The sequence below is a fragment of the Triturus cristatus genome, chromosome 2_2 (genome assembly GCF_964204655.1).
Source record: "Triturus cristatus chromosome 2_2, aTriCri1.1, whole genome shotgun sequence".
NCBI classification, from domain to species: Eukaryota; Metazoa; Chordata; class Amphibia; order Caudata; family Salamandridae; genus Triturus; species Triturus cristatus.
The window spans coordinates 925,765,040-925,781,657 of NC_140582.1; the positions used below are offsets into that span (position 1 = coordinate 925,765,040).

General features: G+C 50.3%; 1 protein-coding gene across 1 annotated transcript in view; it reads right to left on the reverse strand.

Annotated features, from left to right (window-relative positions):
• The window catches only part of LOC146862959 (uncharacterized), a 274,450-nt gene that overhangs the window by 47,674 nt on the left and 210,158 nt on the right, over positions 1–16,618 (reverse strand). Inside the window, exons 10-11 of the mRNA XM_085642331.1 lie at positions 3,270–3,665; positions 3,083–3,176 (exon numbers count right to left, since the gene is read on the reverse strand). Of these exons, the coding sequence (XP_085498457.1) occupies positions 3,083–3,176; positions 3,270–3,665 (490 nt within the window). The remainder of the gene's footprint in view (positions 1–3,082; positions 3,177–3,269; positions 3,666–16,618) is intronic.

Below are 16,618 nucleotides of genomic sequence, written 5' to 3' on the forward strand. Positions count from 1 at the left end.
GGGTGCGGACGCCAGATTGGCTGGATTTTGGACTAAAACATAATGACAGTGATATGTTATAGATGTGACAAGTGGTCTATCCATAAAAACTCTATGGTTTTACTTTCTTTTATGCCTATTAGGCTTATGTTATTGCTACATTGCTATGTTATGTACTGTGGGACTCCCGCTTCGACGACGGGGAATATTCAAGCATGTGAATCTATGAAAGACACCCCAATACAGGAGAAGCACGTCTCCGCCGCCCTGTGAGAAGGGGACACTGAGAGGCGCTCCAGTTATCGCCGAGGCTGCTGAGCAGGAACTTGCCGGTACACCCTCTGCCGCGTCCCAGGTGGGACGTGGCTACAGACAAGTCTCCCTTTTCACTCTCTTAGCGAAAAACGGCTGGTGGAGGGGAGTGTAATAAAGCACCAGAATAGCCCTAACAGCACTAGAGTGAAGGGTGCGGTGGCGGTGGCACTAGCTTACGTACCACAGAAACAGCCCACTCAACCCCTGTTATTTTTTTTTCTGTTGTTTATTTTGCTCCAGCATATCCGCTAGGATCACCATTTTGGAGGCCTCTTTCCCATATATGCAACAACTCGTGCCAGAGAAGGACCAGGGACGATCCAGGGAACTGGGGACAATACTAGAGGACGTTTTGCAAGGGAGAAGCACACGCAGTCCCATAAAACTGTATTCCATAGAAGTGTTTTAACCCCTTATTTAGGAGTCAGTCAGACGAGTTACTTTGCTTTCCTTTTCTTTGTTGTTATTACTTTGATAATCATTAAAGACTCTCCTTTACTTCCATACCTTCACGTTGAATTCCTTGTGTTACTTCTGTACACGACATAGGTTTTGTTCCCCTCTACAACAGAGGGCCAACAGACTTACGAAGGAGACCGTGTAACTCCGCAAGTAAACGATCCAGTCCGGGTGGGCGGGGCCAAAAGTGGACAGGGCGGCAACAAGGAGGGACTAAGAAGCCTCCTTTACAATACAAAGCCAGCGTTTAGCCTGAACTATGACGCAAGCCAATGGGAAGAAGGGGCGTGGCTTCAAGTCCCCTTCGGAAAGCGTATTGATGACAATTAGCCCACGCAGAGCGGGGAGCGCATGCGCGGTCCAGCGCTAGGTCTGCAAGACCTAAAAAGAAACCCCACATACAGAGATCTTCTTTAACCCCTTGCCGGCCAACAAACATGGTGATGTGGCAACGACAAACCCAACAAAGCCATGCCCAACCGTCTGCAAAAACTCCTCGAACCACTCTGTACGCAAAATTCAAAGGTCATCACCTGCACCTCTCACTCTCACCTTCTCTCTCACCAACATTTCATGCAACATTTACTGCATTTTCTGTTTCTTGTCATGTGGCAGCCACGCTTGCATCTTCTGTGAGTCCACCTCAATCCCTAGAAACGATAACAGCGTACTGGGATCCACTGTCTTTTCTGGTGCCAAAGGGATTTCTACGTCACCCATGTGCTCATGAAAACTTACCAGCAGCCGCTGGCAGTCTGCTGAGCCAGGTAGACCAACAATGAAAAAAACGTTCAAGTAGTGGGTCACAAATTTTGTACATCTCACCGGCAGAGCCTTGTTAACGTACCACTGCCCCTCAAATTGCATACCAAGCAATTGAAAGTCATTCGGGTGAACTAATAGCAGCCAACAGGCTTACTTAACGTAACACTTTGCCTTTTCAGATCCCTTGCCTGCCCTTTCAACCAGGGAAATCACCATGTCCACCTAGGAGTTAGACACAGATGCCATTCATGAGAGATTAAGTTGTTTACTGACCCTCCTTTCAGGCCACGACAAATGCTGAATTGGCCAAAACTGCCTTTTTTCTTTCTTAGGCACGACCCCAATTGGTGACACAAAGTGGCCATTGGCCAGTTCGCAAATGGACCTCACAATTTTACTCTTCTGAATTTCATTCTGCAGTTTGTCCTGCACCTACTGCTTATGCTCCATGGCTGACCTCAGATTATCTGCCCATCTCTGCTCCAGCGGTCCCTCGTACCCCAGTCAGAAAACATCCCTGCATCCTCCTCCTGGTTGTAGAATTGCAGCCAAAATTAGAGTCTGTCCCGCTTAACCAGCATACAAACCTTTTGCCCCGGATCCTGTGCCGCCCCGCTTCTTTGCTGAATGATTGCTGTGGACTGGGACCACCTAGATATTGCTGCCACTGCCCGGTTGTCTACCTTTGGTGTCCCTGTGCCGATCCGAAGCAGTGTATGAGCACATTCCACCCCAGCATTAGTGCTGAAACTTTCAATACTCCTGTGTGCACAACCCTTTGTTTTAATCCCAGCACACTCCCCAAGTACTGCTCTGTCCCTTTGCAGTTGTCGCAACTCCTCCCCGGATGGGGCGTCCCTGAAAGAGGCAGTATACGATTGGTAGTCGGCTTCCCTAAAATAGTTTTTCTGAATTTGTTGGGCCCATTGTGTGTTGCCACAGGTCCAAGTTGAGTTCGCACCACTGCACCTCGGGATCCAGCGCCATCGTCAAATTATGCCCAGGCATAACCCCACATATATGATCTGAGCTTTGCGAATGACGTCCAAGTACTTAAACAGTGCTATATAACGCTCTGGAAGATTCTTGTAGTAGACGCTGGCGTATATGAGGAATGCTACAGTCCAGTTCTCTATTGTCAAGGGAACCCGTACTCTTCCTCTTTGGACCCTTCCTTGGAGTGCAACTCTCTGTGTAACAACTTAAACATATCAACATGCTTTCCCTTTTTTTCATTTGTAGCCAGCATCAAGTGTGCCTCAAAGGGCTTTGTTAGTCCCATAGAGGTCAACTTTAAAATGTTCAGCTCTTTGCTCTCTAGCCCCTCCGTTTTCTCACCCTTTTGCTATTTTTGTTCCTGTATCGTCCACTTGCCTCCCTTACCTGTGCTCGCACTTATGTCCTTGGGCTTACCCTGCGCCTCTATGCATTCATTTTATTCCTCCTCTGTACTAACCCCTACATCTGTGACGTATTTTCCTTTTCTCAGCCGAGCACCCTCCACACCCTCAGCCCCCAGTGGATATCATCGCAGGACCTGAGCTCGCTTCCCCATGGCTCTTACCTGGCCTCAAGGTCGGTGCCCGCTCTGAAGCTCGCTGCCTCACCAGCTGATTCTGTTTCTCCACCACCGCATCCTGTTGCATGTCACCTGCTGCCTGTAACACACCAGACATTGAGATATTAACACGTCACCCCGCCCGTTTTACACCTTTATTCTCCCATGGCTCCTCCGCCTCCTTATCCATCACCTTGCCGTCCTCCAGGCTGTCTTCATCGCAGTCCATCTGATTATCTTCCGCAATATCAGCTACCTCTGCCCAACTCGGGCCTGCGTTTTCGCTTTGCTGTGTTACCCCCGCCTTCCTCTGTGTAGGGGCCTGGCGGTAGATATCCAGGGGGGCCGTGACAACCCCTCCATACTGATCCCCTGAGGCTGCCTGACCAATCCGGTTGCCGCTGGGGCCTACCATGAACCTTCCAGCCGGTGGTATCGACGAGGCCATGCCGGACCTTCTTCCGTCGGTTGGTGTTTGGGACTCTGCTGCCTTCTGGCAGACCGCACCGGGCCCAGCAATCTCTTCCGCTCGGGGCACATGAGTCGCACAGGACTCTCCCGAGTCTGTCCACCTGCTGCTCCCTGCGACCTGTAATGAAGAAGACAGGACTAGTGTATTGACTACCTGTGCCCTGGGGGTTTCCGCACGATCCCGAGCCTGGTACCTCAGAGCTCCTCTGCTCAGCCCTTCACCATCGACCACCTTCTACCCCTGCTGTTCTGCTCCTGCCCACTTGGCCCTGTTGGCCACGCCCCAAACTTCAGCCCCTTCTGCCAATAGTACCCCACTTCACTGGCGCCCTTCTCCAAATCCTAGCCCGCCCAACTTGGGCTCTAACCCATATCTCCCTGGCTCGTGGGCCTCACTCTCATCGCCCACCCCGCTGTCCTCTGCGCCGCTCTATTTGAGGAACACCGCTTGCAGAGCTGAAGCTAGCCCCCGGGCCTCTGTGGACCCTATCCACTGGAGACTCTGTGCCCCTTGCCTCTGCCTTTTTTGTTGCATGGGACCGGGCAAGCTTCTTCTGACTGCCAGTCCCCCCAAGGCCCACCTTATGGGCCCTGTCTAACCAGCCATGCTCAGCCATCAGGTAAGCCTGCTCTGGTGCTAACCACTTCCATCAACTCAAATAAGCCCCCCTGTGCCTAGCCATCCTCCCCTCTCTGCGCACAGAGGCAGACTGGGGGAGGGAGACAGAGGCAGACCGAGGGAGGGAGACAGAGACAGACCGAGGGAGGGAGACAGAGACAGACCGAGGGAGGGAGACAGAGACAGACCGAGGGAGGGAGACAGAGACAGACCGAGGGAGGGAGACAGAGACAGACCGAGGGAGGGAGACAGAGACAGACCGAGGGAGGGAGACAGAGACAGACCGAGGGAGGGAGACAGAGACAGACCGAGGGAGGGAGACAGAGACAGACTGAGGAAGGGAGACAGAGACAGACCGAGGGAGGGAGACAGAGACAGACCGAGGGAGGGAGACAGAGACAGACCGAGGGAGGGAGACAGAGACAGACCGAGGGAGGGAGACATAGGCAGACCGAGGGAGGGAGACAGAGATAGGGAGACCGATAGAGGGAGACAGACAGAAGGAGGGAGACAGACAGAAGGAGGGAGACAGACAGAAGGAGGGAGACAGACAGAAGGAGGGAGGGAGACAGACAGAGGGAGGGAGGGAGACAGAGAGAGGGAGGGAGGGAGACAGACAGAGGGAGAGACACAGAGGGAGGGAGAGACACAGAGGGAGAGACTGAGACACACAGAGGGAGACACAGAGAGGGAGGCAGAAGGAGGGAGACAAAGGAAGGGAGACAGAGGACGGGTGTCGTTTTTTTTGCTCTAGCCCCGCCCCCTCTCTCACTGACCCCGCACCCACCGGTGCGGCCCTCGGCCACAAACCACACTGTAAACTTGGCCACTGAGGGAAAGCTTGTGAGTACCCATGACGTAAGGCATGTGTCAAGAGAGGTCGAAAGTCAGAGGGGAAATTCAAATGCAAATCAAAAACCACAATCCGAAGACAGAGCTCAGGCCTCTACAGTTGGTTCTGGGACAGCATTGCTCATAGCCTACTTTCAGAAAAAGATGTGCACTCTTGACATTAATGATGATTTTGGTGACAGTGGTGTAGGTGATGAAAGTTTCCAGAGGTTGGCATCTAATAACAAGCATAGGAAATGCAATAGGTCTCACATTTTTTGGAGTTGGAGCTATTGGCATTGTAAATGGCAATGTTTTTTACTTATAAAATAGGTTTTGTATTTGTTTGAGCTATTGGCTTTGTAAATGGCAATGTTTTTAACTTATTGTTTTTAGGTTTACTTAACGGGTGGAAAAACCAGTATCTGGGTTGAAAAAGTTGGTAATGCACAGGTTGATGTGCAATAACATGCAAAGAGAAACTTGTACATAAACTATGTGACACACAGTATTTGGTTATGTGAACTTTTTGTGTGGGATAGACTGACTGGCGCTGCTCGTGGACTTTATACTGTTTTGTTTTCCCCTCTGTATGTTGTCCATTTTCTGTGTGTAGACGGGAATGTGCAGTGGTGCAAAGCCGAAACCTATAAGTACACCAAGCGAGCTTGCAGCTTTCACGTGCCCCAACACACTTCCTGCAATGGCTCTCCCACGCCATGCGAAATTGAAACTGTCCATCGGAAAGAAAGAAATATAACTAAAACCAAGGAGTCACTGTGAAAATGATCGAGTGAGGGTTTGTAAGTGACGTTCTGAGGCTCAAGGGCCACTTATGCATAAGGAATATGCTACTTATCAGTATGCATCTGTTCTTGGCATGTAGAGCTGCAGATCTACACACTGTGCATAGATCGCCATCTGGTGTTGGGCCCGGATGTTTGCAGTTTGTTTTTCTTCTTGGAAAGTCTTTGGAAGTCACGAGGTCGGTGACTCCTCCTTTGGTTTGTATTGCGCATGGGCTTCGGCTCCATCCTCAGATTGTTTTTCGCCAGCAGGGAATAAGATAGACTGGAACAGATACAGGTAGCCGGGGAGGCGGGTGGGCGTGTGTAGATCTGCAGCTCTACATGCCAAGAACAGATGCATACTGGTAAGTAGCATATTCCGTTCGAGGCATATGAGCTGCAGATTACACACTGTGCATAGACTATATAGCAGTACCCAACGCTAGCGGCGACCACCGGTATCCGTTGCAGTGGTTTGAAACAGTGTTTTTAGTACAGCCTGGCCCACACTAGCTTGTTGCTTGGTTTGCACATCTACACAGTAATGTTTTGTGAAAGTGTGCGGTGTTGACCATGTGGCTGCTTTGCAGATGTCATCTAAGGGTATGTTCCATAGAAGCCCCCATCTTTCTTGTAGAGTGGGCTTTAGGGGGAACAGATAGCGTTCGTTTTGCTTTGTGGTAGCAAATCTGTATGCATTTTACAATCCACCTAGCTATCCCTGATTTGGAGATGGGGTTGCCTTTATGTGGTGGAGAGAACGAGACAAATAGCTGTTAGGTCTTTCTGAAAGGTTGCGTTCTTTGGATATAGTAAAGCAAGGCCCTTTTAACATCTAGTGTATGTAGAGCCCTTTCTGCAACTGTTTGAGGTTGCGAGAAAAAACCCGATAATTCTACCGATTGGTTCAGATGGAAGGGGGAAATGACTTTGGGTAGGAATTTTGGGTTGGTGCGAAGTACAACCTTGTTCTGATGCATCTGTAGAAAAGGATCTTGTATAGTGAACGCTTGTATTTCACTGACTCTTCTAAGGGAAGTGATAGCCATTAGAAAGGCTGTTTTCCATGTAAGGAATTGCAGCTCACATTTATGCAGAGGTTCGAAAGGCGGCCCCATTAGCCTTGTGAGAACTATATTTAAGTTCCACACAGGTGAGGGCGGTACTCTGGGTGGAATTACTCTTTTGAGGCCTTCCATGAAGGCTTTTATGGCAGGCACCCTGAAAAGTGATAGGTGCTGTCTGTTTTGTAGGTAAGCAGCAATTGCTGCGAGGTGTAACCGAATGGATGTGTATGCTAGGTTACACCTTTGTTGATGGAGCAGGTAACATATGATGTGCTGTATGGATACATCTAGAGGGTTGATTGTGTTGTTATGGCAGTAAACAATGAATCTTTTCCACTTTGCGGCGTAGCATGCCCTAGTAGTAGGGCGTCTAGCCTCCCTGATAATGTTCATGCAATCAGGGGGAAGGTTAAGGTATCCGAATTCTAAGATTTCAGGAGCCAGATCGCAAGGTTGAGCTGAGCTGGGTCCGGGTGCCTGATCTCTCCATGGTTCTGGGTTAGGAGGCATGGTGAGAGGTATAACTTTTGGTGTGGTACTACCGAGAGTTGTAGCAGTGTGGTGTACCACGGTTGTCTGGCCCATGTTGGAGCTACCAGGATGAGCGTGAGGGAGTGCTGTTGTAGCTTTCACACCACTAATGGAATTAGTGGGAGAGGTGGAAAAGCGTACGCAAATTTGCCTGACCAGTTCATCCATATCGCATTGCCTTTGGACAATGGATGTGGGTATCTGGCGGCGAAGCCTGGGCATTTTTTGTTTTTGTGGGTGGCGAAGAGGTCTATCTGAGGGTGCCCCCACTTCTGAAAGAACGGGTGAAGAACTTGTGGGTGAAGTTCCCATTCGTGCATTTGTTGCGTTTGTCTGCTGAGCAGATCTGCCATGGTGTTTTGGATTCCTGGGACGTGTTGGGCCAGGAGAAAGATTTTTGGCGGAATTGCCCATCTTTATATGCTCTGTGCTAGTTGAGAGAGCTGTGGAGAGTGTGTGCCCCCCTGTTTTTGAATGTAGTACATGGCAGTCATGTTGTCTGTGCGAATGAGGACTGCCTTGCCTGAAATCTGTCTCTGAAAGGATTTTAGGGCTAGAAAGATTGCCAATAACTCCAGATGGTTGATGTGCAGTCATTTTTGTTGTGGCGTCCATATGCCCTGCACTGTGAGGTGTAACAGATGTGCTCCCCAGCCGGAGAGCGATGCGTCTGTTAGGATTATTTGTGGAACCGGGTCCAGGAACGGTCGACCTTTGGAAAGGTTTGTGGTGTTCCACAACTGCAGAGAGCGATGGGTTCGACCGTCTACTAACACCAAATCTGTCAGTTGCCCCTGGGCCTGGTTCCACTGACGTGCTAAGCACTCCTGAAGTGGACGCATCTGGAGTCTTGCGTGAGGCACTATGAAAATGCAAGAGGCCATCATCCCTATAAGTTGCATAAACACTCTTGCTGGGAGAGAGTGTTGAAGTATGAACCTTTGACGCAAAGCTTGGATGCTTGCAATCCTGGCAGTATTGGGATAGGCTATAGCTTTTGAGGTGTCTATGGTGGCACCGAGGTATTGCTTTGTGTGGGACGGTATCAGCTGGGACTTTTGGTGGTTCACTGTGAAACCTAGCTGGTGAAGTAGTTGGATTGTAGTGGCGGTGTGTTGTACACATTGATTGTAGGACGTGGCCTTTATTAGCCAGTCGTCTAAGTATGGGAAGACGTGAATGAGTTGTCTTCTGAGGTGTGCCGCCACTACTGCTAAGCACTTGGTGAATACCCTTGGTGCTGTTGTGACCCCGAAGGGGAGAACTTTGAACTGGTAGTGTTGGCCGTCCACTACAAATCTGAGGTACTTTCTGTGAGCAGGGTGTACTAGAATATGAAAGTATGCGTCTTTCAAGTCCAGAGTGGTGAGAAAATCGTTCTGGGAGAGGAGTGGAAGAACTTGTTGAAGGGTTACCATGTGAAAATGGTCTGAATGTATGTAAGTGTTTAGAGGCCGGAGATCTAGAATAGGTCGTAGAGTCTCGTCTCTTTTTGGTATCAGAAAGTACAGGGAGTAGACCCCTAAATTTTGTTGATTGATGGGGACTTGCTCTATGACTTGTTTTTGCAGGAGGGAGATTACCTCTAATTTTTAGTAATGTGGCATGTTCTTGCGACATTGGGCGGTGCCTGGGTGGAATATTTGGGGGGGTAGATGTTAACTCAAGACAGTACCCTGAACGAATAATTTGGGTCACCCATCTGTCTGAGGTGATGGTCTCCCAGACGTGAAGGAAATTTTGTAGTCTGCCCCCGACCGGAGTGGAATGGTCTGGGGGGAGCGGGAGGAAGTCATTGGGTAGGCGGTGTGGCAGAGCGGGCGGTGTTGGTTTTGCCTCTGCCTTTGTTATTATTTCCTCTATATCCGCCTCTTTGATAACCCCTTGTGAAGGTGGACTGAGGAGGGGATTTGTAGGATGTGGAGGCGCTATCCGAGGAGTAGCCTCTGACAGTGCCCGAAAAGGACGAGCGGCGAAAGGAGCGTCTAGGAGGATGTGACTGTAGGGCTCCCATAGATTTCGCCGTATCTGTATCTTTTTTCATCTTCTCGAGGGCCTCGTCTACTTTTGTACCAAATAAATGTTGCTGATCAAATGGGTGGTTTAATATGGAGGCTTGTACCTCAGGTTTAAAGCCTGAAACTCTGAGCCAGGCGTGGCGACGAAGTAGTACACTAGTGTTTATGGCCCTGGAGGCTGTGTCTGCTGCGTCCAGTGCACAGCGTATAGAGGTGTTGGTTATGGTTTTTCCCTCTTGAATTAGTTCATTAGCCCTATTTTTGTATTTTTCTGGGAGATGGTGCATGATGGTCTCCAGCTCATCATAATGCGCTCTGTCGTATCTGGCCAACAGCGCTTGTGTGTTGGCGATACGCCATATATTGGCAGCTTGTGAGGCAGTGCGTTTCCCTGACGCGTCTAGGAGCTTGGACTCTTTGTCAGGTGGTGGAGCTTCGCCTGACGCCTGAGAATTTGATCTCTACCTTGCTGTGGATACCACTAAGGAATCCAGTGGTGCAGGTCCTTTAATGTAGGCAGGATCTGTGGGGGCGGCTTTATATTTTTTCTCCATTCGTGGGTTTAGGACCCTAGCCCTGACTGGGTCTTTAAAAACCTCTGGCACATGTTTGATTACCCCTTTGAGCATCGGTTGTATGCAGTAGATTTATCTGCAATATCAAAGGTGTCTAGTAGGAAGTCTTCCTCTACTGGGTCAGTGTGTAACTCCACCCCATGATATTGTGCCGCCCTCTGGAGTAGGTGGTGAAACCCTAAGGAGTCCTCTGGTGGGGATGGCCTGGATGGATAAAGGTCATCCTGTGGGACATCTGGGATGTCTGGATTGTGATAATCATCCCATGGGTCTGGGGATCCAGGAGGGGTGGGGTCTTGTGGGACATCTGTTAGATCGTAGTATGGGTCCCCTTGATCATCATGGTCTGGAGACGGGGTTGGAGAGCGATGAGGCAAGGGTGGAGAAGGTGGAGGGGGTGGAGGAGGTGGAGGAGGTGGGGAAGGCACTCTGAAAGGGGAGGTAGCACAGTCCTTCCTCTTTGGAGGTGGAGGTGGAGCTGGTTTTTCCAAATGTCTCTTCTTTGAAGACCGTGCCAAATGTCCAGTTTTTGGATCTTTAGTAAGGGTCTTTTGCAAAGGATCCGGTGTGAATAGTTCCTGCGGCACCGATTGATCGGTCGGCGCCGATGTTTTCGGGGTCGACAGCTTTTTAGGCTTGTCTGTGCCGTGCTTTTTTGGAACCTCAGATTTTTTGCTCGGTGCCGAGATAGGCTTCGGCACGGAAGTGTCGGTGCCGAGGGCTTTATGGTGTTTGGTCGGCACCAGGCCGGGTTTCAACACCGAGGGCTTCGGTACGGAGCTAGGTGTGAAGGTGGAGACTGATGTCTTCTTCGGTGCCGAAGGGTGTTTTTCGGCACCGCTAGTAGGCTGGCTCGAGCCCGAGACGCCGTAAGGCTTATGAGACTTCTTCACCGGGCCCGAAGGTGGGGTGATAGAAGCAGTTTGTTTGGTCTTGCCTAGGCTCGGTGGCGAAGGCATGACCGAAGCCTTTTTGGGTGTGGGCGCGGGTGTGGGAGGGGGTAGAGTACTCACGACCCTCTGCGCCGGGGTGATGTCCTCCACATCGGAGTCGTCGCCTTCGGAAGCACTGACGAGGTCGTCTTCTTGTTCGGTGTGCTGCTGCCCCGGAGCTTCGACGTCGTCCCCGAAGATGTCGAGTGGAGCCGAGGTCGAGGAGTGCGCCATGCTGCGTCTAGCCCTTCGATCTCGAATGGTCTTTTTCGACCTAAAAGACTTGCAGGCGGGACAGTCTCGAGCATCGTGTTCATGGGAGAGGCAGAGGTTGCACACCTGATGTAGATCGGTGTGGGGAAACTTAGACCCACATTTAGGGCACTTCTTGAAGGGAGTTCTTTCCATCAGCCGAGACCGGAGTCGGGATAGGCCCGAAGGCCGCCGTTGACACCTGGAATCGCAGAAGTGCCGAAGAGAAAGGTGATGAAGAAAATTTGTATCTGAAGGATCTCGATGAAGGAGGATTTTTCGTCAATGGTTGAACTGGGAAAGTTCGGAACCGGAGCACGAAGTATTACATCCGAGCCCGATGGCGGAAAAAAACAATCTGAGGATGGAGCCGAAGCCCATGCGCAATACGAACCAAAGGAGGAGTCACCGACCTCGTGACTTCCAAAGACTTTCCAAGAAGAAAAACAAACTGCAAACATCCGGGCCCAACACCAGATGGCGATCTATGCACAGTGTGTAATCTGCAGCTTATATGCCTCGAACATATAATAATTTCTGTCTTTTTTTAAAATAAGACTCTAGCAAATGTAAGATGAAAGTAACATTATAAAAGTTTTTTTCCTCATAAAACAACAGAAAATCGATGCTCACATTTATCGAACGTACGGGTGCAGTGCAAATGTTTTTGAATGTTCGTCTCATCGTGTGAGCTTCAGCCTTCCGAGAGTTAACATTCCAGTGGCAAAAAAAAAGGCTTACAGAGCGCCAACGTGCCCAAGTGTGGGAGCAAGTAAAAGAAACACCAGACTTTACTGACACGAAGACATTTGCAACAAAAGTACTTTAAATGCTCGGTCTGGCTTTACAATCTATAACCATAGTATGAGATCTACAGTTATGTAAAAAACATGTTAAATTAAATTACTCTCTCAGCCGACTGCTAGCATAGTAGGGTCAATCTTCAGAACGCATCTATGTTTATTTTTTTTTGGGGGGGGGGGGGTGCATAAAAGGCTGATAAAAAAATGGCACTTGGTTGGAAATCGCTTTTTGTGCTGGGATAAGTTCTCAAATGTCTGCTTGTTTTATAACATCCCCCATTGTTACCCCTCCACCCCATTGTTTTTTTCACAGAGCCCCTCGGTGTTTAATGCCTGGGCCCGTGGACTGTCCCCAATTGATTAGAGTCAAGTGGTCATGTTGCGGGCCCAACAAGCCCAAATGTAATTCTGTCCCCCACAGCAGCCCCCCCAGAGTGCGGCAGAGCACAAGCAGTGTCTGGATGCAATACTTTCAATATGAGAGCGCCTGCACTTCTTAGGAGGGACGCAATACTTTCAAAATGCACGGTCTTGGACCAATGTATATCAGGAAGCGTTTGCTTTCTATGTCCCCAGCAGATCTTTGCGCTCAGCCACCCAACGACGGATGGCGATCCCCCGATTCCGCAGGATGCGGCTGGGGGGTCAGTCCCTCTCCGTTAAAGCAGCTATAGCATGGAATTCCCTTCCCTTGGAATTACTGTATATTCAGGACTTCAGACTTTTTTAAAAAACAACTTAAAACCTTCCTTTTTAATCAGCCGACTTAAATTTCTTGCTCCACTAGGTCACGGTAACTTTGCGCCAGGACACTCTTGAGTGTTTGTGCGCGGTATAAATCCACTAATATGAGAGCGCCTGCACTTCTTAGGAGGGATGCAGTATTTCAAATGAGAGTACCTGCACTTTTCAGTAGCAAGCATTGACTCTGGGATAATGAGTCTCTACACTTTTAATCTCCAAATAAACCACTAAGTGCAGTTCTGCCAATGCATCTCAATCCAGACATCCCACTTCACTGCGGACGCCCACGTGGAGCCCCATTGTGCCGCTTCCCCTTAGTGCCTCAGCGTCTTTCCTTGGCGCCTCTGAGCACTACAGGACGTTTGCCCTACAAACATATCATTTTACGCTTGCGTTGCCTTCCTCATAGTGCCTCTGCGTATTTCCTGGAGCTTCGAGCGCTACACGGCCTCTACCCTGCATACACAAACACATCACCGAGCTCGTTCCAGTCCCGGGAAAGGGCAAAAAGTTACTGTACAGACTTCCGCTTGCTGGGGCGCTCCCGGCAGGCCTACCCCAGCCCTCCCCGGCATGTCCTAGGCAGCGCTGCCAAGCCAGCACAAGCAGTCACAAAAAGAAGGCATGGAACAAAACCTCGCATTCCGCTTCCTTTTACAAACACACAAAATGCAGGGCAGCCAAGACCGACCTCGGAGCGAGAGACGCAGTATGTAAACAGTGAAAGAAAATGTCGCGATATTTTGTAAATTTGTGAGTTCGCACCAAAGCCTTAACAGAATAGAAAGTGCAACATGATAGTAAAAAGTAAATAAAGCACTAAATTGTCAAATGCAGGCTGCTGGGATGAGCACGGTGTCCCTGAAATGGACGCCACGAAAATCTAAATAAATAAGGTGAGCGCGGTGCCCCCAGCGGGTGCCGCGCTCATTAAATAAAAAAAAATATATATATACAATTTAGAGTAGTAACAAGCTGTCAGAAACATGATCCGGCAGTACACACCTAAAGATAAGATATTGCTTCACGACAGCCGATAAGCAGACGATCCAGTCCGGATTGGGCCAGACGAAAAGGGAAAGGGCTGAAACCAAAAAGCCTCAACTTCAATCAGAGGCCACCGTTTTACACAAACGATGATGCCAGCTAATGAAAATGAGGGGCGGGGCTACAAGTCCCCTTCTGAAATCTCCTCATCCACAATATGTCTCGCAGTGCGAGCAGCGCATGCGCGCTGCAACACTAGGTGAGACCTAAAAATGAACATTGACCAGTGACAGCGGCTTACAGTGTCGCTCAAAGTGGTCAGTAAAATCTGCTGGTGTTTGTTGCAAGGTGGAATGTAAGGGAGTGCAGCTTTTAAAAGGCAAGATGCATACAGGATTAGGATGGGAGAAGCGAACATGCAGGAAAGAAAGAGGCGTCCAAAAAGGCAGACACATCGGTAGGAGGCGACTACAAACAGGACGTGGGTGACAAGGAAGGTGGTACTCAGGAATATAGCGAGGCAAAGATCAAAATATTACCCTATGTGGGCATTACAAACACTTTGGAGGGACATTTAATGGCTTCCACAGAAAAGCACATATGGAAGGGTGAGTATATGGCAGTTTTTTAAATTATTGCACCAGGAGGCATGGGTGAAGGACCAAGGGGAAAGAATTCAAACTTACTAGGAGACCTACAGTTCTGGTTACACAGTGTATATTGATAAAAATATCCAGAATGCTGCATGGCCCTTTTTAAATATATTGATGTAGTGAGGAAGACTCATCTGACATTTGGGGATTACGTTTGTGTGTTCAATATGATGAGGAATTTCAGGCTGGTTTGGTAGAGGATGAGGAGAGTATACACGGGGACAGCTGGACAAACTAGTTTTGTGGTAAGATGCGCCTTCCAGCTTGGGTCTTCAGACATACACAGCCAGTTGGTGGCCTTTAGTTTCTAAGCCCGTTTTGGGGAGATTTAAAAAAAAAAAAAATTATTTCTGTTTATTGCATTTCAAAAATAATAATCATCAATACTACTATACAGAATTACATCTGCGTCAAGCTAGCCATTTACAAACTGTGATCGATCAACACCACAAGGAATATATATGACATATCAAATAGTTAAGTCCAGTGCACTCCGAGTGTGCCAAGGCACTTTCATGTATAATGTTCACTCTGTCTCAGCCTGTGAATCAGCCATGAATTGCCGTTAAAGGAACTGACGCAGTGGCTCCCATATGTCCCTGGGTTTGTATGGTATCGGCAGTTCCTCTACATATAATTACAGGTTTTCTGTGGTGGACATGGAGGTGGACATGGTGGTGGACGTGGTGGATGTGGTGGTGGACGTGGTGGTGGCTGTGATGGTGGACGTGGTGGTGGACGTGGAGGTGGATGTGGTGGTGGATGTAGCGGTGGCGGTGGATGTGGTTGTGGTGGACATGGTGGTGGACGTGGTGGAGGTAGTGGACGTGGTGGAGGTAGTGGACGTGGTGGTGGTGGACGTGGTGGTGGTAGACATGGTGGTGATGGATGTAGTGGTAAACATGGTGGTGGACATGGTGATGGACGTGGTGGTGGTGGATGTGGTGGTGGACATGGTGGTGGACGTGGTGGTGGACGTGGTGGTGGTGGACATGGTGGGCATGTTGGATATGGTGGTGGTGGAAGATGTGGTGGTGGTGGACGTGGAGGAAGTGGTGGTGGTGGACATGGTGGACGTGGTGGTGAAGGACGTGGTGTTGGACATGGTGGTGGATGTGGTGGTGGACGTGGTGGTGGTGGACATGGTGGTGGTGGTGGTGGTGGACGTGGTGGTGGTGGTGGACGTGGTGGTGGTGGTGGACGTGGTGGTGGTGGTGGACGTGGTGGTGGTCGTGGAGCTGGTGGTGGACCTGGAGGTGGACGTTGAGGTGGACATGATGGTGGTGGACATGGTGGTGGTGGTGGATGTAGTGGTGGTGGATGTGGTGGTGGTGGACGTCGTGGTGGTGAACGTGGTGGTGGTGGACATGGTGGTAGTGGTGGAGGACATGGTGGATGTGGTGGTGGTGGATGTGGTGTGGACGTGGTGGTGGTGGACGTGGTGGGGAAGGACGTGATGGTGGTGGACGTGATGGTGGTGGTGGACATGGTGGTGAAGAACGTGGTGCACATGGTGGTGGTGTTGGACGTGATGGTGTTGGATGTGGTGGTGGACATGGTGATGTTGGACGTGGTGCATGTGGTGGTGGGTGTGGTGGTGGTGCTGGACGTGGTGGTGGACGTGGTGGTGGACGAGGTGGTGGTGCTGGATGTGGTGAACGTGGTGGTGGACATGGTGGACGTGGTGGTGGATGTGGTGGTGGTGGACGTTGTGGTGGTGGTGGACATGGTGGTGGACGTGGAGGACATGGTGGTAGTGGTGGTGGACATGGTGGTAGTGGTGGTGGATGTATTGGACGTGGTAGTGGTGGACGTGGTGGTGGTGGTGGTGGACGTGGTGGTGGTGGACGTGGTGGTGCTGGATGTGGTGGTGGACATGGTGATGTTGAACGTGGTGGATGTGGTGGTAGGTGTGGTGGTGGTGCTGGATGTGGTGGACATGGTGGTGGTGGACGTGGTGCTGGTGGCTGGGATGGTGGATGTCGTGGTGGTGGTAGACATGGTGATGGTGGATGTGGTGATATGTGGAGGAGGACGAGGTGGTGGTGCTGGATGTGGTGGACATGGTGTTGGACGTGGTGATGGTGTACGTGGTGGTGGGGGTGGACGTGAGGGTGGTGGTGGACTTGGGGGTGGTGGTGGACGTGGGGGTTGTGGACGTAGTGGTGGAGGGCGTGGTGGTCTTGGATGTGGTGGTGGACGTGGTGTTGTTGGACGTGGTGGTGTTGGTGGTGGACATGGTGGTGGACGTAGGGGTGGTGGACGTGCTGG